Here is a 27839-nt window from a genome sequence, read left to right on the forward strand (position 1 = left end):
AGGACTTCCCTGGCGGTCCAGTGGCTGGGACTCTGCATTTCCACTGCGTGGGGCGCGGGTTCAAGTCCCCGCATGCTGTGTGTCAAGCCCAAAACAATTAAGTTAAAATAAATTTTAAAAAGCACCCAAAGAAAATAACTGCTCTTTTAAAATGTTAAATACAGTGAAAATTTCCTTCAGGAATGAAGAGGAAATAAAGGCATCTTCACTTAGGAGCAAACCTAGAGATCCTCTATCAGCAGCCCCGCCAAATGTCAGCTCCCAGTTACAGCATCACAGATGGTGCGTCACAGCGTGGTAAGAGGGCAGGCCTGGGAGCGAAGTTGCCGATAAGCACAGGGCTTAACTTGGAGGCTGTGTCACAGAAGCCAGTCACAGTGGTGCCCAGCCCCATGGCTTCTGCAGCTGCATTCGTTTTAAATATGCCTGTGCAGGCTTCTTCTTGTCCTCACATAGCCACGTGCCAGCCCCCTTATCAACCGACATAAATGTCACCCTCCCGACAAAAGCCAACTCGAGTCCGATTTCACCCATTAACCCTCTCACAGTTCTAACCACTGGACCCTCTCCCCCTATGGATGTATTGTCGGCAATATCCATTCATCCATACCACCAAATATTTATTCAACACACATTATTACGAGGAACTGTGTGCTGTGCTGAGGAGAATTCAAAGACATGTAAGACATGATCACTACCCTCAAGGAATTAGTAAATTAACTGGGGGCATGAGACATAAATTACATAAAGCTAACTAATACTATAATTATCATAATAAAAGACTGCAATAGAGATCAGAAGGCAGTAGGTGATTAAATGCCAACTAGGTGAACTCATTCATAAATCATTATTAGATGGGTTCCTAAGCGAAAGCTTTATGGTACAGGAAGAGTTTACAGGGTAGGGCGGGATCACTTACGTAGACAGAAGACTGCAAGCCAAGTCAGGCAAGGTAAGCGCTGGTGTTTATGGCCAAAGCAGAACTAAGGAAGGCCTCTGCTGATGTGGACCAAGCAACTGATTCACGTATCACGTGTTGATACGGGGCAGCTTCATAAGAGTCAGCCAGCATTGAGAAGCACAGACTGGATAGTTCACGTATTAATATATTCATCGCAAACCTTCACAATCGCCTTTGTCAGTTAAATATTACTATCCCCATTTTAGAGATGAGGGAAAGCCTAGCTTACAAAGGTACGTTAAAAAAAAAAAAGTGTCCAAGTCACACAAGCCCCCAGATTCGAATCTGGGAACCAAGATTTGAATCCAGGTCTTGCTGGAGGATCTCAAATGCCCCTCTAGACACTGGGTTTGTTTGCAGGGTTACTGAAAAGTCCTGAATGGCCACATTTCATCATGAATCAAGCACTGTTCCACACATGAAGGCAAGGAAGCCAGTGGCCAGAGCTACTGCTCTGTTGAGGATGGTGGCTATGAGGAACAGGAAAACACACAAGTGGTGATACACTCGTGGGAATATAATATAGCAATTTTTAGTGGTAATTTCTCCTGGATAGATAGTAGTCCTTCCCAAAATGTAAGTTCCTCTTACATGACATCCTATGCTCCTCATATTGACTTTTATGTACCTTTTTGAAAAAAAAATAAAATAAAAGAATTTCAGGTCAAAATTATGTGTACTTAGAGGAAGCTGGAATTGAAAATTAAAAATCACCATCACCATGACTGTTATCATCATCATCTTTATCCCCATCACACTGGTTCAAGCCCTTACTAAGAATGAGATACCAATGCTAATAACACACAGCTAATACCTCTGCCACATAACACTGAGCAGTTTCATGCATTATACAGGAGGTCCTTGCTGGTTATCTATTTTAAATATAGCAGTGTATACCTGTCCATCCCAAACTCCCTAACTATCCCTTCCCCCAACCCCCACCCCCACCCCCCAGAAACAATAAGTTCATTTTCTAAGTCTGTGAGTCAAGAATCAGTTGTTTTTTATTATCCTAGGATAATACTTAGGATCATTAGCCAACAGCCTTTCAGATTTCATATGTTAGTAAACAAGTGAGTCATGGGAAAACAGGGAGGCCAATGGTGAATAGATTTCCTCATCAATGGAATACAACTGCATATGAAATTAAAAGTCTAAATACCTCTAAGTACCGCAGAGCCAGTTTCCCATACTGAGAATTATCCAAACTACCGTTTTGCATATTCACCACTGCACACCCACAAATTTCTTATGAGGCATGTTTTCTATACCCTTTGAGAAGACATTATCAGAGCTCCTTTACAAAAATCTCCCTGTTTCTGACCACAAACTACCCTGGCACCTGAAACAGGGCGATTTAGCCTCTGAATCACAACCATAAGCTGACAAAGAAATTGACTTACGGCCCCCACACACGCGCTCAAAAGACACCAAAATATCTCTGGTTTTCAGTACTGCAGGTGAGCCAACGGTCATTCTACAAAACAGTTCTCAATGTAGCCAAAAGAGAACAGAAGGTCTCCACCCGGGAGGAAGCCTTGAACATCCACGCCACATGGCACGTCTGTGCAGATGTGCGCTCCCCAACGAGAGGGTCCACGTCCCCCTGCCACGCTCCGCATCCCTGCTCCGTCTCCCAAGAATGTCCACTCTCGGGACCCACTGCTTCCCAGACACAGCTCCCAACCACCTTACTACAGACAGGTCTCACTGCCTCCCTCTTCTTGTTTACTCACATGGCAAAAATTCAGGACTGGGCTGAATAGTTGCTGTTTAGTCGCTAAGTTCGTGTCACACCCTTTTGAGACTCCATGGACTACAGCCTGCCAGGCTCCTCTGTCCCTGAGATTCTCCAGGCAAGAATGCTGGAGTGGGCTGCCGTTTCTTCCTCCAGGGCAACTTCCTGACCCAGGGAGCGAACTCACGTCTCCTGCTTGGCAGGCAGATTCTTTACCACTGAGCCTCCTGGGAAGCTCCTGGCCGAATGGTACCCAGCCATAATAATGATAATACCATTATAGATTGATGGTTTATCACTTCACCAGAGCTTTCAAACAGCCTTTGTCTTGTTGTTCCTTCTCCATCAGTGTTTCTCATTCTCCACGGGAGCACTTTCAGATTTTTCTTCCCTCACTTCCACACTCACTGATCCCAGCAAATGATTTTGCCTCCCACACCAGAGAGAAAAACAGAGGGCACCACTCTCCTTTCTGAGTGTCTGACTCCCTTCCCTCTTCAGACTACTCTGTGACCTCCTTTCGTCCTTCTTCAGACCAAGCAGGTGGTAATGTCACTCTGCAACAGGGAATGTGGAAGGTTTTAAGAGGAGAAATACTTAGTATGATCATCTCTGGGTCCATCCGTGATGCTGCCAGTGGCTTAGAGATGACCATTCTAGGCGAAGTAAGTCAGACAGAGACAAATACCATATGATAGCACTAATGTGTGGGATCTACAAGGAAATGATACAAATGAACTTATTTACAAAACAGAAATAGACAGACAGATGTAGAAAACAAACTTAGTTACCAAAGGGGAAAAGGTCAGTTGAGGGGGTGGGGATATTAGGAGTTCGGGCTTAACAGATACACATTACTGTATATAAAGTAAACAAGGATTTCCTATACAGCACAGGGAACTATACTCAATATCTTGTAATAAGCTATAATAGAAAAGCCTTAATATGTACATATCTGTGTATACATAAATATATCCATATATGTATAACTGAATCACTGTGCAGTACACCTGAAATTAACACAATATTGTAAATCAGCTATACTTCTTCTTGAGAGAGAGAGAAGAAAAATACTGAGGTTGGTTTCATGTCTATTGAATTTAAGATATCTTTGGGATATCCGAAGTGACGCCAGAGCCCAGGAGAAAAGTCATGCCTGGTAATAGTTAGGCACCCCTTTACAGATTGTTCAAATGCCATCTCCACAAAGCCCACACTGGCGAATTCAAAACTGCCCCTAAATCCATAATATACACTGCCTCTATCATGTATCCTATGCTGTCTTGCAGTCACGGCTGCATTTTGCCTTACTCCACCGAGACAAACTTCTGTTAACATTGCTACACGTGTTAACATGTGGTACCAATGTCCTGGGGTTTCCCTGGAGGCTCAGAAGTAAAGAATTCTCCTGCAATGCAGGAGACATCCCTGGGTCAGAAAGATCCCCTGGAGCAGGAAATGGCAACCCACTCTAGTATTCTTGCCTGGGAAATTCTATGGACAGGAGAGCCTGACCGGCTATACTCCATGGGGTCACAAAGAGTCACAAAGGGACAAAAACAAACAGTATCCAAACAGTCTAACAAGGTAACCACTGGTCATGAGTGGTTACTGAACACCTGGGATGTGCCTGGGTGAAGGGAGAACCATTTGTTCCCAAAGAGAGACACATAGTTTCAAGGCCAGCTCTAGTCTTTCCAAGTCACTGTGAGTGGTCCCGTGCCAGGAAAAAAACAAAGTGTCTGCAAGAGACACCCCTGTGGGTTTCCTGCTAAGGCAGGCTATCCACCTGACACTGAGACACTGTTACTCTCAGGTCGGTCTGAAAAGGCCTGACTCACCCTCCCCGCAAGCTGAATCATCTTTGGGGAGGCAACTCTGCTGGTAAGCGGTGAGCTTCTGTGAGTCATCCTTACCTCCGCCTAGACCTGCAAGCCCTGTATCCCCGGCCACATGGCAGCAATCCCAACACTAGCTAACTAGGGTTAAGTGTTTGGCAGGTTTTAAGCTGGTCAGGGGCATTATTTCACTTGATTCACAGCAACCTTAGAAGGCAGTTGCTACTAAAATGCCCATTTGATAGATGAAGCAACTGAGGCACGTAAGGTCAAGCAACTTGTCCATGCTCACAGAAGGTGGGAGAGCTCTGATTTAAACAGAAGGGCACAGTGGGGGAAGGAGAGGGTGGGATGAAGTCAGAGAGTAGCACTGCCATATATTAAGCACCATGTGCAAAGCCAGCAAGCTAGTAGGAAGCTGCTTATATAGCACAGGGAACTCAGCTGGTGCTCTATGTTGACCTAGTGGCCTGAGATGGGGGGCTGCGGGGTGAGAGGGAGACTGGTGAGAGGGAGGAAGGATATATGTACATATATAACGGATTCGTGCTGTTTTTACAGCAGAAACTAACACGACATTGTAAAGCAATTACACTCCAATGAAAAAGTAAATTGAAAAATTAAAAATAAATAAAGAAACAGAAGGAGTCTTAGGCCCTCACTTAGCTTGTGGACTATGAGGCCAAACTGGGAACCACATAAAGAGGCATTGAGATCCCAGTGCCTCCCAGTTCGACCCAGTGCCCGCCCAGGGAGCCCTTGCTGGCACAGAGCTCTGGTCAGGCTGCACTCGCCGGACCTGAAGAGTCGAAAGCATCGAAGCCTCATTACCCAGCTCCACCCCCTTCAATTCACACTTCCTGCCCCTTTTAGTACCTTCCTGGCTGGTGCAAATCAGCAACAGGGACTGCATATCCTGTCCAGCCTGGCTTTATTTTTATAATTTGCAAGGAAAACAGCATTTCCCCACTCCCATACTCCAAAATAAAAATATTTTTCCACTCTCCACCCCTTTACACCTCCATCCCTTCTTTAAGAAGCAACAGGAAATAATCTTTTTTTTTTCAAACTTGAATCACTGGGTGTATTTTCCAGTGGTTTCATTTTAGTAAAGCAGGGTCACCTGGCCTGAGCATGGGCCACCTGGGACCTGGAGGGGTCTGATGAAAGCAGGAAGGGACAGAAGCATGCCCTGCCCTGCCGGTTACTGATTAACCCAGGGAACTATTTCCGGAACACAGACAAACCCCATGGAAGCCACTGCTCCACCATCTCAGAGTTGGTTTCACAGAACACTTTTGTAAGGTACTGAAAACCACGGAAATGCTAGGCATTGTGGGTATTTGTCAATTTCCACAGCCGTCAGCGTGCATGAAGAACAATCGCTTGCCCACGAGGTCTTCTGCTTCCCCTTCACTTCTAGTTTCAGAACCTCTAAAGAGTGCCAACACCCCAGCCCACAAACTCCACTCCAAACAGCTTCAGTCTCTCAGTGCCCTGAGTGTCCTCCACACTCTACATACCAGCTCACTTCTGTCTGGGAATTCAGGGGCCAGTTTTAAATCTACCCTTCCAAAAGAGCTTCCCCTGACCAATGCAGATTCGACTATTACCACAAGGCTCATTTTGTTCTCGTTGATATGACAGCTCCTGATAAATATCGGATACTAAAGATAAGCAGTCTTGTCTGACTCAGCTAACACATTTGACTGGGAACATCTGAATAAGTGCCTATGATCTCTGCCGGGCCTAGCACTGTCCTTACTTATCAAGGATGGAGGCCAAGATGAGGTCTGGCTGCCACTGGGACCCTGGGGCAGCAGGACAATCCCTGGGCAAGGCGGAGACCAGGGCTGGCCCTGGGGGCTTCTGCGTCCACTGCAACTGGGCAGGGCATTGAGGCTTCTTGGGAAAATGGCTGATTCCAGGGCTCAATCAGGGAAAGCTGAAGATGAGCTTGAGCCATCTTGGAAGCCAGAAAGGAAGGAAATGATCAAAGAGCGCTGGGAGCACATGGAAAAAATATAGTAGCCAACCTGAAGGGGCTCCACTGGCCAAATCTGAGACAACTGGAGCACTGAGATAATGATAAAATTGTGTTATGGCCCACTGAATGAAACAGGGATCTACAAAAAATAGGGAGAAGAGAAAGCTTTTCTGCAAAGTACAGTGCCAACTAACAACCAGGGAAAGATGATGGAACGAGATTGCTGTTTGGCAGCAATCCAAGTAGTAATTACTCAGCCAAGACACAAGTGAAAACCAGTGGGTGAAAGGTTGATGAGAAAAGGACACTTCTACAGTCTCAAAGTGCCTCGCACAAAACATTCTGTATTACAAAGGGGAAAAAGTAACTTTACAGTGGAGAAGGCTGACAGATAATCTCCTTACTCAAATGATCGAATGCATATCACTAATAAAGGAACAAATCAAAGACATACGCCACCGGAGAAGAGGCAAAAAGAACAGAACGTCACATCCGAGATATTCTTGCAGAAAATGCATCTTCTGAATTTAATCGTGAGGAAACCGCCAACAAACTCACACTGACAGCTGCTGTGTAAGACAACTGGCTTGTAATCATCAAAAATCTCAAGTTCATGGATGCTTAGGAAAGATGGCAAAAGCACGACACCTGAACCTGGATAGGATTTTTCCTTTTTTGCTACAAGGGACATTATTGAGACAACTAGCAAATCTGAATTGGATCTGTGGGTTAGAAAGTTCTCGTGCCCGCTTCCCGAATCGGATGGTCACGTGGAGAGGTCATCCTTGTTTGCAGGATAGATACATTCAAAGATTCAGGAGTGATGGGACTTCAGGTTGGCAAGTTTCTCTCCAGAGGTTAGGAAAATAGGAAAATTCTTTGTAGGTATTTTTGCAACTTTTAAGTCTGAAATTAGCTGCAAAGAAAAAGACTTGGCAAAAAAGAAGACAGCCAAACAGGCCAGTGATTTACTGTCCAGAGTGGGAAGCAACAGCATTTCTGCAAATATAACAAACTCTAGCCAATTCCCCCTGAGGTGCTTAAACTAAATTGCTGGTAGTTTTTTCTTAATCCACGGGTACCATGACTGTATGAAGTATGTGCATCAATCACTTACGTCCACTTACGTCCCCATAAGGGGCTGCACAATCAAGCGACAACGATCTGAACAGGGAACCCTGAAGCTTCATTTTCCAGGGAAGACAGTACACGACTCATTTTAAGTATAGGGTATGTGGGAAATGAACAGATGACCCCAAAAGCCAGCCTGCATATTTGAGAAGGCTCTCAGACTTCAGCATCCAAGAGTTATCCCGAGTCAAACATCTGAATTCATATTTAATTGAACTCATTCTTGATTGAAGTTATTTAGATCTGGGGCTTCCCTGGTGACTCAGACAGTAAAGAATTTGCTTGCAGTGAAAGAGACCAGGGTTTGATCCCTGGATCTGGAAGATTCCCTGCAGAAGCAAAGGGCAACCCACTCCAGCATTCTTGCCTGGAGAATCCCATGGACAGAAGAGTATGGCAGGCTACAGTCCATGGGGTCGTAAAGAGTCAGACAGGCCTGAGCGACTAAATAGATGCTAGATTTAGATTTTAGAACATGAGGTTGGTTTCCAGGTAACACTGCTTCACCTTGCAGGTGAAGTCAGCAGCAGAAGAAAGACGTCAGAAGGCCAGGTCCCTGAGCGCCCCCAGAGATGGTGGGTTTTGATGTCTTCAGAGGACCCCACACCTCAGGATTCTCTGGGGGGCATTTCGGGCCAGTCCCACTTGTCAGCAGAGGCCCCAGAGCGGGCATTCCTGGCCAGCATAGTTTCATCTTCTTTCATGACAAGAGTTCCTGATCCCAACAGCCAATTTCCTGGACTTGGCTCAAGAAAAGCCCACCATGAGTAAGGGGTTTTTTGTTTTTTTTTTGCTTTTTGTGTCTTATTTACAACTTTTCCTCAACGTGAGAAAACAGAAGCCTGAAAAGCCTTCAGCTCTACTTGCTCTCACTTAGCTGATCGTTTCAGTAACTGCTCTGGCCTGCAAGTAACAAGCACAGCACACAGTTAGTTTCCCCAGGAGAATAACTACAACACTGTAAGAACAGAAAGTGAAACCAGGGAGTCAAGAACAATTCCTGCCTTCAGCGGAGCCTGCACCAATCAAGTCCATTCTGACGGCTCTCCCGCACCTCTCAACCCCAGTCTGTTATCTGCCCGGCAACCAGAAGACTCTTGTAAAAGCATAAACGTGATCTCCTTTAAAATTCACTGTTGTCACCGGCTCTGGCTCCAGCTTCCCCTCCTGATGCTGGCCTACTCCCTGACCCTGACCCTCGGGTCAGCAGGGCAACCCACGACCTCTGTACTTGCCATCCTCAAAGGCAACCCGCTGACTCACATGGCTCACGTCTTAGCTTCACAAACACATCCTGGGCAAGACTTCCTAGTCTCCCTAGGCCAGGCCAGACTCCAAACCTATCCGCCTCCCTAGTCAAGAATCTCCATGAGGTTCAAGAGCAAATGGCAAAGATTGATGCCGAGTTAATAAACTAGGACCTGACTATGGATGTCAGACAAGAAAGACAGGAGAGGGGGAACAGAGAGGGGAGACAGCCTAGTAAAAGAAGGCTGGTACACAAGCAATTACAGTGAAGAAAATAGTGATCTGCCTTAAAAAAAAAAAAAAGGAAGGTATATATAAATGCAATGATTAATTTGTCTGAGAAAGCACTGGGGTACCTATTTTTATATTTAAAAAACTATTTCTTACAAGCACTGCTTTCTATTATTTTAGGGTTTCAAGATATAATCTGGAATCATATTTATTTCAAAGTGGTATATATGGAAATTCACAAGAAACTTCCTGAGGCCCATCACCACTGCCTCCTCCATTACCCAGAATACACAGATGGTCAGTATAGTGACCATATTAATTTGTGGTCCAAAATGGAACACTCCTGAGTATGAATGGGGCGTTACTAATAATTATACCTTGCCTCTAAACAGATGTTAAGAGAGACTATACCTGGAGGGAAAAAAAACCAGGATGAGGGGGTCTTCAGGTCATAGGAGATAACTGCTCTTTTATTCAAAATCCTTGGACCGTATATGTTTTAGAATTTAGCAGCTTTGGGATTGTACAGAGATGATATGGTGCATATAACATATAGAACATAACACCCCCAGCAATCTCTAGAGCAGATCCACTTAATCTAATACAGCAATATTTCTGCAGTAAAACAGGAACATTCACACTGACTGGGATTAGTAAAAGCTATAAATAGCTTCATGCCAGTTCGGGGCAGACTATACAGACAAATGAGTCATGATAAAAAACTTTCAGTTTTCAGAGCTTTTTGGATTGCAAAGAAGGGATTTGGGGGTCTGTAATTAATTTCAAGTTATTTCAATCCTTGCAATATATTATTGTTCCCATGTTATACAAGGCAATCAGCATCTTCTTCCTTAAACTGTACTTACATTATAAACTAATCAGGCACACACCATGCTTGAGTTAGTAACAGCACATTTTCAGTCCTGAAATGGAAAACTTTAATACAGATTGTTTTTGCATATTACAAAGTGAGGGAATGCTTTTGCTGAATATTTTAAGATTTGACATCTTAGGTAGCCATTTAAAAATTATTATTGCCTTTACATTAGTTCCACCAAGCAATAGGTAAACATTTTACTTTACCAATGTCATACATAAAATATTTATTTACAGTATAAGGTGAAAGTGTCAGTCGCTCAGTCACGTTGACACTTCGTGACTCCACGGACTGTAACCCACCAGGCTCCTCTGTCCACGGGATTTCCCAGGTAAGAGTACCGGAGTGGTTAACCATTCCCTGCTCCAGGGGATCTTCCTAATCCAGGGATCAAACCCTCCTGCATCGCAGGCAGATTCTTCTGAGCCACCAGAAAAGTGGTGGCTTTTCTGAAGCCCAAGAAAAACTTTAAATAAGATTCAAAATTTCTTTAAAATTTCTTCCCTAAGGTTGCCTTACAGTGATATTTGTAATGCCATCTTTCCTTCTCCTACATTACAAATATCCGATTTCAAAAATTAAAGTTACGACAGGATACTTCCAGGAGTATCACGTTAACTCACATTTATTTGTTGCTGTTTATCACAGTATATGCAGCATAAGAACTGCATCATCCATTGAGGAAGCACACGAGTCATTCTCTACTTAATATAAGCCCTACTGGTCTGCAGAAACCACTGCGTGAAAGAAAAAGACTCAAAGGGGCACAAATGCAAATTCACTCAAGGAACTGTCCGGAAACTTTAGCCCCTTACACTTAAAATAATTTTGAATGAAAGGACAGGTGTATCCTTGCCACGTGAGACGTCTAATGTACCTCTGAACTGTTTCAGTTCTATGGGACTTGGGTAGAGATTCAGTTCGGACATCCTTGCACACACACTTCCTCTAGGCAGTGTGAAGAAAGAACACACAGCAAGGCTGATGATGGCCAAGGTCAAGGAGCCCCAGAGACCTTCCTACCAAAAAGGCCAATGCACGAATGCCACCAATTACGTTTACATGCACTGAATTGAACTGTTTATAAATCAGTCAGCTCAGTCGCTCAGTTGTGTCCGACTCTTTGCAGCCCCATGGACTGCAAATACACGCATTGAAAAATCTAACTTGTGACTCCTCTGGTGGGCCAGTGCTTGGGACTTCCCCTTCCAATGCAGGGGCATGAGCTCAATCCCTGATGGGGAGGATGGGGCTAAGATCCCACATGCCTCATAGCCAAAAGAACCAACACAAAAAACAGAAGCAACATTGTAACAAATTCAATAAAGACTTTAAAAATGGTCCAAAAAAAAATTATATATATATATCTTTAAAAAAAAGAAAACACGCAAACTTGCCTCCCCAAAAAATGCCCTCCTGATTCCTCAGCAGGTAAAGATAGTGGTAGAATGATGGGGGCAATACCTACAGTGTGCACCTAGTATTAAACTCTACGCTGTTTATACATTACCTCCCTCAACCCTCACAATAACCCTGTTAGGTAGGTAACACTATTATCACTGTTCCCTTTTCAGAGAAGGAAGCTGTGGCTTCAGTTCAGTTCAGTTCAGTCGCTCAGTCGTGTCCGACTCTTTGCGACCCCATGAATTGCAGCATGCCAGGCCTCCCTGTCCATCACCAACTCCCGAAGTTCACTCAGACTCGCGTCCATCGAGTCAGTGATGCCATCCACCCATCGCATCCTCTGTTGTCCCCTTCTCCTCCTGCCCCCAATCCCTCCCAGCATCAGAATCTTTTCCAATGAGTCAACTCTTCACACAAGGTGGCCAAAGTATTAGAGTTTCAGCTTTAACATCATTCCTTCCAAAGAAATCCCAGGGCTGATCTCCTTTAGGATGGACTGGTTGGATCTCCTTGCAGTCCAAGGGACTCTCAGGAGTCTTCTCCAACTCCACAGTTCAAAAGCATCAATTCTTCGGTGCTCAGCTTTCTTCACAGTCCAACTCTCACATCCATACATGACTACTGGAAAAGCCATAGCCTTGACTAGATGGACCTTTGTTGGCAAAGTAATGTCTCTGCTTTTGAATATGCTATCTAGGTTGGTCATGACTTTTCTTCCAAGGAGGAAGCGTCTTTTAATTTCACGGCTGCAATCACCATCTGCAGTGATTTTGGAGCCTCAAAAAATAAAGTCTGGCTTAGCCCCTGGGAAAGCTGATCCTCCATCCCCGAGCTCCACTACCATGAGATTCCAGCATCCAAGACAGGCTTTAGACTTGAATGGACAGGATTCGTCTACACGTGCCCTCAAACATATACGCTAAAAAATGGGTACGTTTCCCGAGCTTTTCATGGACACCATACTAGTTCTGACAGTTGCTTCTTCGTGTCAAGAACATTTCAGGAACACAAGCATTTAAGTCCCGCAGGCCTACAGACCCAGAAAGAAAACAGAGCCAAGTCGTGGTAGCATTTCCTTACTTTGTTTTGTTGGGTCTCCTGTTCTGGGGGAGGAGCAACTAAGAATACAAATCGCCCACAAACAAGGATGGAACAGGAAGACAGTGAGCTGTCTGGGGCTTTTCCTAAAAGAGGAACAAATCTTTAGACCTTATATGACCCCAGGGCTGCACTGGTGAAAATAATTCGAGTGTATGTGTGTGTATGATTGGTCTCACCACGTATGGTAGCCAAGGGTTTAAAAGCTGAAGTCCCCAAACAAAACTGCAAAACCTTCATACCTCTGTTTGACAATGTCCCCAAGGAGATGCTAGCAACCACCAGAGGCCACCCCAAACAGGCATCCCTGATGGGCAGGGCGTGGGTCCTCCCAACACCTCCACGAGGAACAAGACAGCAGGAAGAAGGGTGCATAGGGGTAAGATTTTAACACTGTCTCCTGACTGTTTTTGCCTACAGCCAGCCGAACATGGAGCAAGGAACAGCTGAGGAAAGGGGATGCATCTCCAATGACCTTTCTTGGAGAACACTTTCCAAAGGGTACAGTGTTGGAAAGAATGTAAAGACCAAAGGTTTTGCCTCAGGAAAACCGTTTTGCAACTCTCTTATCTGATGCAGCAAGAATGATGCTCCCTGGAGGTTCAAGAGGAAGGGGACATCCGTGTACCTATGGCTAGTTCATGTTGCTATGTGGCAGAAACCAACACAATATTGTAAAGCAATTATCCTCCAATTAAAAAAAAAAAAAACTGAAAATTTTAAAAAACTTAGGGCAAAAAAGAAGAGCTCCCATCACACCCAGGTACTCGTAGAAGGAAGGAGTGTATCATCAGAGCATCCCTTGGCTAATTTCCTCACATGAGCTGCCACAGGAGTAACAGAGCAGAAAAGGCCACGAGGTGAACTCAAGCCTGGTCTGAAAGCCCATCTCTACTGCTTATTAGCTGTGTGACCTTGGGCAGGTCATCAACCCTATCTGTTCCCACAGGGCTTTGCAAGGATTAGAAAAGGAACCCTGTAAAACACTTAGAATTGTGCTTTACATCTCAAATGTACTATAGGTTGGAGTACAAACAGATACAAATTTTCCAGACAGTTAGCTTGCCCATGGTATCAGACATTTTAAAGGATATCCTTTGACCCAGCCATGACCCAGTCAAGTGTTTCCCAGGCGATTTAACCATGTGTGAAACATGTTTTCTAAAACATCAAAAACAAAACACACAAGGAATGATTTAAATCCGTTACATATACAAATGCAATATTCTTTCTTCTAAAAAAAATTGAGAAAAAGCTGTGTGAAGTTGCACAGATCAATTACTTTCCAGGTATATCTAAACTATAAAAACCTAAGAGCATTAAAAAAAAAAAAAATCCATCACTTTTTAAAAGAGTATCTTCTAGAAGAATTCACAGAAGGCAGTAAGGACCTAGAAGGGCAGACTGACTTTTAAAAAAGACTTCATAAATCTAAAGTCGTGCTGCGACCACTGTGTGTGTTTGGCCCCAGACCCACGTACCTAGGTGGCATCAGATTCTGCAATTCAGCAAAGCAAGAACCACGGACAGATTTCAAAGCATATGGACTCAGGCTCGTACTGCATGTTCAAACCTCCTTTCCATATGGAAAACGGGAAAAGAAGCGGCCCTATTTTCCCCTTAATCAGCATGTCCTCTGAGCACTGCTTCTGCAGGAAGGCAAAGCCTGAAAGCCGTGACTTCTCCTTTTGGGAGTTAAGTGGGGAGTCCATTTCAGACTGTCCCTCTTCGCATGAACAGGTGGGTGTCTCTGGAGCCATCCAGTTAAGCCAGCAATCCAAACGCCCAGAAAAGACCTCTCGGTCCTCAAGTACCCCGGGAAAGCACAGGAGAAGTTAAACAAGATGGTGCACGTGAGAAAACTCTGGACGGCAGAGTGGATCTTTGAGACACACACAGTAGCCTGGGGAAGGAAGAACACGGCAGGAAATGGGCAGGACCTAAATTCTCCAAGCTCTTTACATCACCCAAGTCACTGCCTACCTGCCACCACCATAGGATTCTCTGTGACCTACGGATGATGGGTGTTTTGTCCCACTAGGAACACAAACAAGGGAACGTAGAAAAAGGGGGATCGCGATGCTTTCATTACTTCAGTTAGAAAAGTCGAGTAAGAGGGATTCAGAATGCTGGAACCTTCCGAGAAAACCTATTTGCATAAAATGACAAAACTGTTTGCTGCCATCTGATTTCAAATCCATTTACTGGCCGATGATGCTGACACGAGTTTGAGTAAGCTTCGGGAGTTGGTGATGGACAGAGAAGCCTGGTGTGCTGCAGTCCATGCGGTCGCAAAGAGTCAGGCACGACTGAGCGACTGAACTCAACTGAACTGATGGTGAAACTGATGCTCCCCAAAGATACTTGCCTGAAGATAATTTGCTCCGAAAAAGGCTGGCATTGAAGGGCACTGTCTTTTCCCCTCATTCCACATCCACAGGGTCTCTGACAGCTTCCTCCTTGCTGTGGCTTTTCCTTCGGGGATTTCCTTTGAGCTTGTCCCTTCAGCCGGTGAACTCTCAGTAAAGGTTACTACTGATGCTTCTTCTTTTACTCCTCCTCGTCCTCTTCCCCTTCTTCCTTCTCCTTCTCTTTTATTATAATTATCATACTTATTATTATTGGGGCTTCCCTGGTGCTCAGTCAGTAAAGAATCTGCCTGCAGTGCAGGAGACCCAGGTTCCATCCCTAGGTTGGGAAGATCCCCTGGAGCAGGGCATGGCAACCCACTCCAGTATTCTTGCCTGGAGAATCCCATGGACAGAGGAGCCTGTTGGGCGACAATCCATGGGGTCACAAAGAGTCCAACACGATTTAGCAACTAAACCACCACACTTTTATTGTATAATATTACAGAGCCATTCAGTTCAGCCCTTTTTGCTCAAAACCGGTTGAGATCCAACACACAAACTATAACCCTTCCACAGTAATGATTCTATTCATGGATGTTTCAATGTTTCTAAAACATTAAAAAGAAACCACCACACTACAATGATCTAAATCTGTTACATATACTAATGTAATGTTCTTGTAAAAAAAAAAAAAGAGAAACTGTGTGAAGTTGCACAGATAAGTTACTTTCCAGATATATCTAAATTATGAAAATCCCAGAGCATTTTTTAAAAAATCACTGATGAATTCCAACTGGAAATGAGAGCCAGCACTGCTAACCACCCCCAAATACATGAAGACCTGACTCAAGAACACATCTTTCCTTTACAAGCTGCAGAAATGTCTTCAAATATTTTTCAAAGCTACTTACTGCCACTAACGAAGTCCCAAACAGTACCTGGAAACTGGATTTGGCATCCACTGTATTGTCACCATGTCCCCCTCTCCATCAGCCCTTCTCAGGACCACACTGGCTTCCCTCCCCTTCCTGGTTTCAGCAGAAGGTGCTGGAGAGAGCACAGGTCTAGTGTCAAGCACGCCTGATGGGAATCTCGCCACTTACACCCTGTCACCTCTCCAAATCTTAGCTTCTTCATCTATAAACAGAGATCTTAATAGCAACTCGGCAGAGCTGCTATGAGGAAGAAACAGATAAAGAGCAACTTCTATTAGGAGGAAAAGTATGAGATGAGTGCCTTGGTCTCCTGTAAAACATCCCCCAAGACATTCCGAAGAGCACAACCAGCATCCCACCTGATAGCAGAGTGGACACCCCAGAATTCCTCCCAAGGAGCAGGAGGGTCCCTGGAGTCTGTGTTTTGGAGCGTGAGCACCTTGCACAGTGCTGGCCAGGTTCCTCTTCCCAAACGTCTCATCACCTGGCTCGAAACTCTGCAGTGGCTCCACAATGACCAGTGAGTAAAATCTGGACCCACCAGAACTCAGCCCCATCCCACCTTTCTGACATCTCACCCGACTCATCCCTCCTACCATCTAAACTCCGCTGAAATGCACAGCTTCATGTACTTGAAAACAGGTACAGCTCTGGGTGAAGTCTTTGCGAGCAGGAACTGTCTCTTACTCATCTTCCCTAAAGATCAGGTACGGTCCTTTGCACATGAATCATCATGTCGTAATTACAGATTGATAATACAGTGGATGAACCCCTCCTGGAAAACCCACTGGGGCTGGGGATCGGGAGGAGAAAGCAGATGACCTGAAACACATGTTGTGATGATGGGATTACAATATTAACAAGTAACAAATAAGCCGGAGGGGGGGAGGAAGATTGCTAAAGCATGCAACCCCGAAAAAGAAAAATTGTACCATTTTCACATTTTTTGCATTGCAGGTGAACCAAGATAAGTATGTTAGCAAACTTCTGAATTACATTTATTTAACATTTCATTCAAATCAGAACCTTGTGAAAAGCTCTGTGGGGAATACAAAGCCAATCAGGACATGATCTTTGTCCTCAAAAAGGTTACATTATAACAACAGAGGCAGGAACAGAAAACACCCAGCTCTAAAATTAGGCATCCTAGAGAAACAAATCAAAGATGCCAAAGCTTCCCATGTTGAGCCTGAAGTTATAATACACTCCTCCAGGCTTGAACTCATCAACACAACTGATTCTTGGTTTCTTCTCTGTACTGGACTCACCTTGGTCATTTCATAAACCTGACGATCATAGGACTCTGAGCTTTTTGGAAGGCATTTTGTGGGAGTTTTACTAGATTACATCAAAGCCCAGAAGAGAGGGCTTCAAAGAAGAGGGGGCATCTGACGCGGGCTTGGAAAGGTAGGGGATCTCAGGCCTCAGGCGGAAAGGAAGGAAAAAACTTCCAAACAAAGGGAGCACAGCAACAAAGCAAAGGGCGGAAGCAGCGTGCTGGCCTGTCTGAACCATTAGTAATTCGGAGAAGCTATGCCCCAGGAAAAATGGGCGGATATGGGCGAGAAACAGCCGGAAGGCTCCCTGAGGCTGGCTGGCTAACAGAGAGACCTTTGTCCTTGCACCTTAACAAGGGTCCCTGCCGACTGGTGAGGGGGGAGACACCCTCACATACCCCCGGGGCACAGGCACACGTGGCTGAGGTGTCTACCACCTGCTGTCGGGACCTCGCTCCTCATTAGAATTAGAAAACACCGCACCGTTCGGGAGCCCCGTTGACTCTGAGGTCCCACAGAGGAGGTCTGTCTGGACAGGAAATGACAAATGGGAGAACTAGGTCAATCATTCCGAGTTAATTCATCCAGCGTTTCTTGAGTGCCGGGCATACCCAAGTTGTTCTGCTGAGCCCTCCCACGACGGTCCTCCCAAATTTATAATCAGCTCAACAAGGCAGTTGTTGATAATAAACCTGGAGCATATAACACAGAAGTATCTTGGGCCTTTGAATAAGACCTTCAAACGTAAGCAAAGAGCCCAGCACATATCCAATAAATGCTATCACTGCAGCCATTAACCTAGTTACGTCCTCTGCCCTGTCACCTGGTTATGCTGGCGGGGGGGGGGGGGGGGGGGGTCACATGCAGATGGGAAGAAGTCCCACTGGGTGCACCCATACACGCGGCTTCCCCCAGGCTTCCTGAGTAACTGAGGCTCGCCCCTAAGGTTCCATGAGCCAGCCCTTCCAGGCTCTTCCATCGTGCCACTCAGATAACACGCCAAGCGCACCGCGGATACGATGCCAACCGCAAGTCCCGCTGCGGAGATGAAGCCAGATCCAGTCACTCCTGGAGCCGCTGGGACGCCTCACCCTAAACACTTCTGCTGTGCCAAGTTCTGGCTTGGGGGCACCTGGGCCATCATCTTGGTTCTCTAACTTGAGTTTCTCATCTGTCTTAACAGCAGCAGTCTCTATCGCCCCCTCACTTAAGTATTGTGAACCTAGTCATCATAACTCCTCTCTCACTAAAAGCCAAATCAAAACACACAGAAGAAGATACAAAAAGTACCTTTGCATCACTTCCTCTTAGAAACATACAGAAACGTCTCTTAGACAGGCCTGGTTATTATCAAAAGCAGAATCTGGTCCTTCCTGCAGTGCCCGTGTATCTATGAATGAAAGGCATGCATCATTCTTAACCCTTCTATCTTCTCTTCAGCATGGCAGGCTCACAGCTCTGACCTCCAACTGCTAAAAAGTCACTACCTATATCATCTTCTAAAATGTAAGGAGTGGGGGGATGTTCCAAATCCCCAATAACCCTTCTCCCCCAAAACTTGCTCTATAACTCAGAATAAGGCCTTTCCTTGCTAGTAAACACAGGAACACATGCATTGAAGGACGTGTTCGTGCCTACCAGGAATGATCTTTGACACTCCCTTGACCCGTCTGCTCCCATCAAACAAGAGAACTCTCCATCCACCAAGAGTGAGTGGAAGGAATTTCCAACCCTTCATGGTTTTGTTCTTACTGCTCTTTCAACCAAAAGATGCCCTGAGCCCCCACAGGAAACTGGCTGAACCTGCCCTGTTCCTACAGCTGGTGGAAATGCAGTGAAGCTCGCCTCCACTGCCCTGGTCAAAGATAGAGCCCCTGCCAATTTCTTCTTATAGCCTTTGCTGTCGTGCTTCCATTAAGCACATCTTTTGTTCTTTTTGCTCCTACAGATAGTTATTTCCCTGCCTGTCTCTAAATGATAAGCTCCGTGAGAAGCTGGAATTGTCAATTTTGCATCTCTACACCAGCAGTCCAGAAACGTCTGTTGAAGGAATTAACTCTGCTGAAAGTTGTATTTAAAATATTTGTCTGCAGGAAGGAGTCTTCAACTTAACTTCAACATCATATTTGTTTTCATAGCTACTTGAGGCTAGTTTTATAGACTTTTTTCAAAGTCTGGGCCCCAAGCCTGAAGGGAATACAGATTTTTACAGCTATCTATCTGCTTCCCAATTATTTACAGTTCACTCTGAGTTATAATCCATATATGATCTTGTCAGGCTACATTAGTCAATAAAAACCAACTTCTCAAAAGGATTGAGTGAAGCAGAAAATTCGAGCAGAACACAAAAGTAAAGCAACAATAAATTTGCTACTGTAAAGTTGACATTTCACTGAATTTGTTGTCTACTATAGCTCTTATTAAGGACAAATAATATGGTTTCTCATTTTGTCGATTATTCACAATAAATACACAAATGCTTTCATTCATTTTCCCCAGCAGACTTGTTATAACAGTACTATTTTGCTTCATCTGCTCAAATGGTAGTTATCAAACCACTGCTGAGAGTATTATGTATAAATTTGCATGCCCCCAATGTTATTCTGAGGCTGCTTTTACTCAGTTTTATCCAAAATACCTCAAAAGTACTGAACCCTAGGGTCTTTTTATGAGCCCCAACTGTTGAAGGTACTTATATTAGTCAGAGACGACCATATGAGTAGTTGATACAATTAATTCACTACATATTCAAGCATTATGCTTCTTCTCTTACCAGAAATTTAGGATTCAAAATGTAACAGAAAAAAATCAACTCTTTACTACTGAGTTCAACAAAATGTACTAAGGACTTAGTCTGGCCACGTGACCCTGGGCAGGCTGCTTGATTTCTCCAGCTGTAAACATGAAGTACTCTTAGCTGATTCCCCATTTCAGAGTCCACTCTGATATAATTCATTCAGCATAATTTAACTCTTCAATAGGTGTTTTATCAGCTCTACAACATCTCAAAATATTTCAAATTCAAATTCTGAAAAATTTTCACTGGTTTTATACTACATGTTATATACATACTGTAACAAGGGAGAATCTTCTTTGTTTTCAGACCATACTAGTATTTCAGAGCGTATCTTTTGAGCTTTCAGACTAGACTTTGGCACCCATAAAATAATGACTTAATCCTATAACTCAACAACAACAAAAAGCAACCAGTTCAAAAACAGGCAAAGGACTGGAAGAAACATTTCTCTAAACAGGATATACAAATGGCCAAGAAGCATGTGGGAAGATCCTCAACATCACCAGCCATCAGGGAAATGCAAATCAAAACCACAGAGACAGTCAAACACCAGTTAGGATGGCTATTACCAAAAAAATTCAAGGGAAGAAATTCTGGCTAGGATATGGAGAACCTGGAACCCTTGTGCATTACTGATGGGAATGTAAAGCGGTACAGGTGATATGGCAAACTTCTCAAACTTCTCAAAAAGTTAAACCTAGAATGACCCACTGGACTGTAAGAATTGAAAGCGGGGACTCAAACAGATACTTCTTACAGCAGAGCTCACACCAGCATGACTCACAATAGCCAGTGGTAACGACAACCCCGAGGGCCCATCGAGAGATGAATGGATCAATCTCAGTCTTTAAAAGCAAAGACATTCTAACACATGCTCCAATGCTGGATGAACCTGAAAAGCATCCTGCTGAGTGACGTAAGCCGGGCACGAAAGGACAAATATTGTCTGATGCCACCTGTATGAAGTACCTAGAGGAGGCAAGGAGAAGGGTGGCTGTCCGTGCAGAGGGAGGTGGGTTTCTATTTAATGGGTACAGAGTTTCTGTTTGAGATGATGAAAAAAGGTTCTAGGAAAGGACAGTGCTGATAGCTGCAAACACTGTAAATGAATTTTATGCCCTTGGACTGTATACTTACAGATGTTTATAATAGGAAATTCTGTGTTATGTAACTTTTACCATAGTAAAAAAAAAAAAAAAAAATGACCAGACGCATTCATGAACTCACTGCTTGCTGTCACTGTTTCCGTGAGCCCTGTCGTGGACAACACTTTACTTCCAGGTAACCTGAAGGGAATCTACTGACCACATATACACATGCACAAAAAAGGATGGATTTTCAAAATTGAATATGGGCCAATTTCCCTTTCAGGGTGATGTCATCTCAAGCCATGTGAGGTATGTGAGGAGCGAGGTTCTCCTGGCTCAAACCTCCAAGGAGGGATTCTGAGCTGTGTGTCAGCAGCAGCACGGCCAGTTCCAGTCTGCCCTCAGAGGGGAGCGGAAGTAGAAAGCGGAGATAACCATCAAGGCTCAGACACTTCATGACAAAGGACAGCAGACAATGGCAAAGCAAGGAGGGAATGGAGAAGCAAGGCGCCAAACCCAGGGAGAGAAAACGGTAGAGAACCAGCCAGAACAATGAAACAAGACCTTGTTCTACGCCTGTGATAAGCTTTACTGAGAATCTGTCCCTAAGAAAATAAAATAGCTGGCCCCAAAACGTGCCGCCCCCGCACTGTGGTCTCCCAGACAACCCGAGACGGTGCTGGGTGGCCCACTGATGATGCAGACACCGCAAGTCACTTCTTTAACCTGAGGTCTTGGCCGCCCAGACCAAGGCTCCTCACTGCAGGGAACACATACCATCTGCCGAGCTCACTCAGTTCCAAGCTGAAGACTTCTCTACCTTTCTATACCTTCTCTCCCGACATGGAGTCAGAACTGAGTACATAACTGTAGAGTAAACAGCAACTGGATGAATGATCAAAATTGTCCACTCCTTCGTTTCAGGGTCCAGACCGAAACTGCCCAGACTGCAACCCGAATTGCACCTTGACTTTGAGAGAAAAAACAAAAACGATGCATTCAAAGCACCTGTAAGTGAGGCAAATAAATAAACCCTCTCCTATAATATTTTAAACTCACCCTGACTTCCTGAATCACCAGGAGAGCTATACCCCAAAGGGGAAACAGCAGTTCACCCACATTGCCTCCTGGGACCTTTGGACTTCGCTTCTATAACGGAGAGAAGAAAGGGGTGCCATCCGTGTCAGTCCTCAGGGCCACCGAGAGCACGCCACGAACCCAGGGCATCCCCTAGGGCCACCAGCTTCTCATCTCATTTCTCTGTCCCCTCATCCCTGAGGACCTTGACATTCCAAGCCAGCTCAACAGTGCACACGAGTGAAGTTTTCCCATATGAACAAAATCCCAACATCCCCCCAAAGAGTCAATCAAGATTTACCTCAGGATTACGATTTTAAAGTGAGATTATACTTTCCTGTTCTTCTGTCAGTTGCAAATCCCCAAACCTACTAGAATTCACTTAAAACTCATCTACAGTGTTTTCATTGGAAGAAAGCAATCAAGAAAGCTCTGACCCGCTGAGCAGCTGGGAATTTCTTTGCTGAAGGTTTGGTTTAGTCTTTATTTTTCTAGCTGCTGGCCCTGCTAACATGATTCAGTGAAGGTCGTATTTAATCTCACAGAGAAAAGCTACCTAAGCAGTTCTTAGGTAAGGCTTCAGGAAAAATAAATTGCCTGGGCTCTGTGGCTACGTCTGTTGCTTCTCCCCAACAATTACAGTCAGAGAGGACAAAATGAAGGCTACTGTTAAGATACCAGGGCTTGACTTCAAAAGAACTTCCCTGCCTATAAGTTATGGGCTGAAAGTTTGCTAATAACAAAGTTATTATTAATAACTAACCCACCAAGAAAGTAGCAGCTCCCAAATGTATACCTCTGGTTTCTCAGCAACTAGAGCTTATTTACATGTACCGGAAGGTATTACTATCAGCATTAGAACATAAATGTCAGAGGAATCGAGTGATAAGATTTCTGTAAAGGCCTCGGTCCAAAGGAGAAAACCAGACCATTTTTTCCACCTTCTGGATATTGAACTCCTTAATACAAAGTGATAACTGCTAACGCAAAGTGACAAATCCCAGGGTTTCCGGCCTGCATACATATACCACCAGGTTTGTAACACAAGAGAGGTCTGGCCCATCCATCTTGAGCTGGAATCCAGCCTTCGGAGCTAACCTTCGCTCTCGGGCTGAAAATCAAATCAACAAATATTTACCCAGTGCTTACTGCATATCAAGCACGGGTGGGGAATGCAAGGAAATACGACAGGATCCCAGGTCTCAGATAACCTGGTCAGGGAGGTGTTGCAAACGGGAAAATCCAGGGAATCAACGTTTTTCACAGCACTTCAAAAGGGTGGAAAATATTCAAGGTGTTTGGGACGATGGCCAAAGGAATGGCACCCACGGTGTGTTGCTTCTGAAGAGATTCAGAGCATCTTATTATTTCAAGAGAAACTGGGGTTATGTTAAGATGAGAGGAGGTAGGGTTGGCGGGGGACACACGGGGAGACGCGGTTATAACCAAATAAGTGCTCTAACTCTCCTTTTTTTCCTGGTTCTTTTAGATTGAGTCGCTGTATTTCCCTATATTTCTCTTCACAACTTGCTTCATTTCCTAAGTCCTACCCGGTCCAATATGGTAGCCACCAGCCATATGGCTGCTGCAACCTGGCCAGACTGAATTAACATGTACTGAAGGTATAAAAGATAACCGTGGATTTTGCAGAGTCAGCATGAAAAAAAGTAAGTAAATGATCTCATTAATAGTTTTATGTTAATTACATGTTGAAAGGATAATTTTCTGGACACACTGGACTAAATAATAGGGCATTAAAATTAACTTCACCTACTTCTTTTGGGGCTTCCCAGGTGGGAGACACGGGTTCAATCCTTGGACTGGGAAGATGCCCCGGAGGAGGAATGACAACCCACTCCAGCATTCTTGCTGGGAAAATTCCACGGCCAGAGAAGACTGGTGGGCTGTAGTTCATGGGGTCCCAAAGAGTCGGATTTGACTGAGTGTCTGAGCATGTGCTTCTTTTTACTTTTCTAACGTGGCTACTAGAACATTAAAAATTATACATGTGGCTCACATTCTATCTGTATTAGATAGTGTTGTCCTAATCAATATTCTTTTTTCTCAGCTGTGCTTTGGCATTCTCCTTCTAAACCCCTAATGGTTACACCCAACCCCAGTTTCATAACCCATCTAAAAAAACCTCTCCCATGTCTATAAAGGAATCAAAACTATTCTAAAAATTTTTCCAGACACAAATTCCAGATTTGGAGGCTTCTTCAGTTATAGAAAGTCAGAAAGTCTCAATCATACTCCGATTGAGACACACAGAGTGTCAATCCCATTTAGAATCTCCCCATGGAGAATCCCATGGGGATTTGTAAAGTTTGCTATGTGGGGAAAATAAAACCTCCCGCATTTCAGGGCTCCTGTGAAACAGCCAGGCCACCTGTGACACAGGAACCAACAAGGTACAAAGACAGTGTACATAAGACAGGGCAGGTTGCATTCACTTCCCCTCGAAACAGTTTATTCTTCACCTACCACAAGAATCGGATCTCTAGCCACTTGTCTAAACTAACTGCTCTGCTCCAGAAGGATAATCAAACTTCTCTAATCTTCTCAAGAGGGCCAAATGGTTACAGCCTTGACTAGGTTCCTGGGTTAAGTTTGCAGGGTCTCAGGAGGCCCTACCTCTCTAAGCATGTACATTTCAAAAGGGTCAAAGCCATGACCTCACGGACACCTGTAGTTGTAATAACCTTATGTTCCAAAAGGTGAGGATGTTGACTCAGAAGAGGAAAGGAGCAGAGGGTTCAATCCCTGGGTCAGGAAGTTTCCGTGGAATAGGAAACGGCAACCCCCTCCAGTTATTCTTGCCTGGGAAATCCCACAGACAGAGAAGCCTGGTGGGCTACAATACATGGGGTCGCAAAGAGTCAGACGAGACTGAGTGGCTGAGTGCGCACACCATCTCTCTACCCACCCGCCTCCCCCCCACCCCGGACCATTGGCAGCGGAGAGGGATGGTCGTTCTGATGTCGTCTATGGAAGGTAATCCACACCCAGGTTCCACCAGTTTCCAATGGTATCACTTCAAGGTATGGGGGCCAACACCGTAGCATCTCTCTGGCTGCTGACCTGGTTGTAAAGATCAAGAAAGAACTCTCGCCTCCTACCCCCTTGTCAGGTGCTTCTGTCACATACACAGAGGGCACATCTGTGAAGCGGGTAACATCTCAGACCCTCCACAGTTGCTGATAAAACAATGCGTCCCAACCTCCCAGAGGAACCATCCATCTTGGTATCTTGAAGCCGTAAGAGCTGAATCAGGACAAGGGCATATCTAGATACTCACTGGCTGGGAAAGCTCTGATTCTAGAGCCTGGCTCTGTACTTTAAGGCAGAGAGGGCCTGGGAATGGCCAAGCTCATGAACAACACCCTCCTTAGCAACATCCGATTTACTTGTCCTCATCCACATTTACCAGGGATGAGGTTAAAGGGGACACTTCAGAGTCGTCTTGAGAATATTTTTCTGGTTATAAAAGTAATTGTGGTGTTGTATTAAATCTGGGGGAGAAAGCCAAACATCCATAAACACACCATCCAAATGTTTCCTTCCAGTTTTTTTTTTTTAATGATATATATACAAACACACACACGTTTTAAAAACGAAATTAAGGTCACAGTTGAAAATCCTCTTTTTCTCCATTCAAAATACACCCCAAATACCTTCCCATCATTAAACACAAAAGCATGAATTTTATCAGCTATCTGTACTCAGGGCCTGGTGCGCTGTACCGCATTTAAATGTGCTCCTATTGTTGGGGATTTAGGGTGTTTCCGAGTTCTCAGTATAACAGAAGTGAACAGTAAACATCCCTGTACATAAATCTTTGTTCTGCTTCTTGTCACTTCACATCTGTAGGTTCCTAGAAGTGGGATTACTGGAACAGAGAGCTCAACATTTTTAAGACATTAAGTGTACACAGCTTAACTGTATTCCAGAAAGTTTATTTCAAAGTACAATACCCCAGCTACAGTACCAAGCGCTTAGTTTCCAAACTATAGTGACCGCAGTACCAGCGATGGCATCCATAGCTCAGTCTTAACCCTGTGCCGATTCTCTTTTCAGGACTCCCTACTTACCTCCTACAACCTGGCAAAAATAAAAGAGCAGCAAGGAAGACGAGCATGGGGGAGGGGACAGCTTAAGGGCTATGACAGTACTGCTGATCCATTTCATCAACATGTTATCTTCTTTGAGGGGGCTGTGGTTGCCTCTAAAGGTAACTGAGTTTGAGTCTTAAGGCCTCAGGTCAGGGCACCAATTCCTCCATCCTCTCTGGCTCCAATACCACCTCTAACGTGGTTTCAACCATGCCCAAAGGGTGACTACTCACAGCCTCCTGTTTACTTGTCTAAAGTTGGCCATGCCTAGTAATTTGATCCCCCAGGAAAAAAAAAAAAAGGGCCAAACTCCAAAGTTAGAAGTGGAGGGTCCTCTAGCATTTCAACTTGTTCTGCATTTGCTATCAATTAACTACCAGCTTGTCTCTTTACTTGCAAAAACGTCTCAATGACATTTGTGGCAGACACAAGGTCTACCTGTCTGACTCCCTCTTCACTCTCTCTCACTCAACAATTCAAGAGGCAATAATTTTCTACTCTACACCTTCATCTCTTTTTTCATCACCTCATTCCCTCAACTGTCACCTTCCCCACTCATACTCTACCACCACCCCCCCCACCCATGGACACCCTAATCAGGTGCCAGGACGCCCTGGTCCACCACTGTCATTGTTCTCATCCCCTTCAATAATTTTAGGGCAAGGAGCATGGGAAAAGCTCTTCAAAAGTAACACGTTAGATATGACTTGAAACATGTCTGTAGCTTCTCCTCACTCAAAACATCAACCTCATGACGGGAAAGTCCGCTGGATTCTAAGCTCATGGGGCCAGGAGCACGTCTTCTATCTAGAAGGTATTTCTTTGGCTCCTGCAAAAACCTGACATCTGTAAGCTCAAAAAGAATAGATGAAATGGGAAGCTCATCTTTCCTTTGATCACATTAGGTGTGTGAGTATCAAATGCTCTTACACAGACAGCAACGGATTGCTAAGGATGCTGGAAAAGAAATTATTCATGAAACCGACAGAGCAATGGGTTAATCTCAAAAATGTTTAATCAAAACTGGACTGGCTTTTATCACGCAGAACTCTAAAGCAAGGTATTTTGTTGAACTAAATTGGCCTTGCCCCTGATATAAAAATGCTTAGAACCAGAAAGAACGACACAGCCTTCTCATCTCATAAGTGTGGGGCTACAAGGTGTGCACACAGGGCATGGGACATACGGAGCCGTATTGCCTGACTCGTTCTTTCTGGCTCATTAAAGCTGAATACTAAACTGATAAGGGGGAATATAAGCCACCGATAAGGGGGAATATAAGCCAAAACAGAAACAAACAACAAACAAACCCATGACTCTGTGGCCTTCCTAGAGAGAGACAGGCTCATGAAACACAATGCTCCTCTGCTTGTTCAGAGCCGAAAATTCAAAATATCACAACCATACTACAGATCCCATTTCTGTATGACAAGCAAGGTCAAAGTGGGCAGAGTCAATGGGGAGGGGCCACAGATTACCTATTCAAAGAGCTGCCTAAAAGGTGGATAACAAGTTCCACCTGCTTGCTGTCCTCGTCCTGCATAGCCTGACCTGGGAGCCAATGAAAAATACATGAAGAGATTCGGCCCTGCGAAGAGACCCTTGATTCAGTGGTTCTCTGCCTTTGCTCTGGCCCACACACCTGAGGGATAGGGATCCTGGACACCCTGGTCAATGTCAGAGGCTTAC

At 44.6% G+C, this 27839-nt stretch overlaps 1 protein-coding gene across 10 annotated transcripts in view; it reads right to left on the minus strand.

The window, feature by feature from the left end:
- Positions 1–27839, minus strand: part of IRF2 (interferon regulatory factor 2) — an 83566-nt gene that overhangs the window by 50241 nt on the left and 5486 nt on the right. For 6 of the 10 annotated variants that reach the window (XM_060406887.1, XM_060406889.1, XM_060406888.1 and 3 more), the window contains exon 1: positions 14882–26718. The exons of 3 other annotated variants lie outside the window; for them this stretch is intronic. In XM_060406887.1, coding sequence (XP_060262870.1) covers positions 14882–15271 — 390 coding nt within the window. In that variant the 5' untranslated portion in view covers positions 15272–26718. Of the gene's footprint in view, positions 1–14881; positions 26719–27839 lie in introns of those variants that run through there. One more of the 10 variants, XM_042241209.2, reaches the window with a different exon arrangement.

Source organism: Ovis aries, chromosome 26 (genome assembly GCF_016772045.2).
Source record: "Ovis aries strain OAR_USU_Benz2616 breed Rambouillet chromosome 26, ARS-UI_Ramb_v3.0, whole genome shotgun sequence".
Lineage (NCBI taxonomy): Eukaryota > Metazoa > Chordata > Mammalia > Artiodactyla > Bovidae > Ovis > Ovis aries.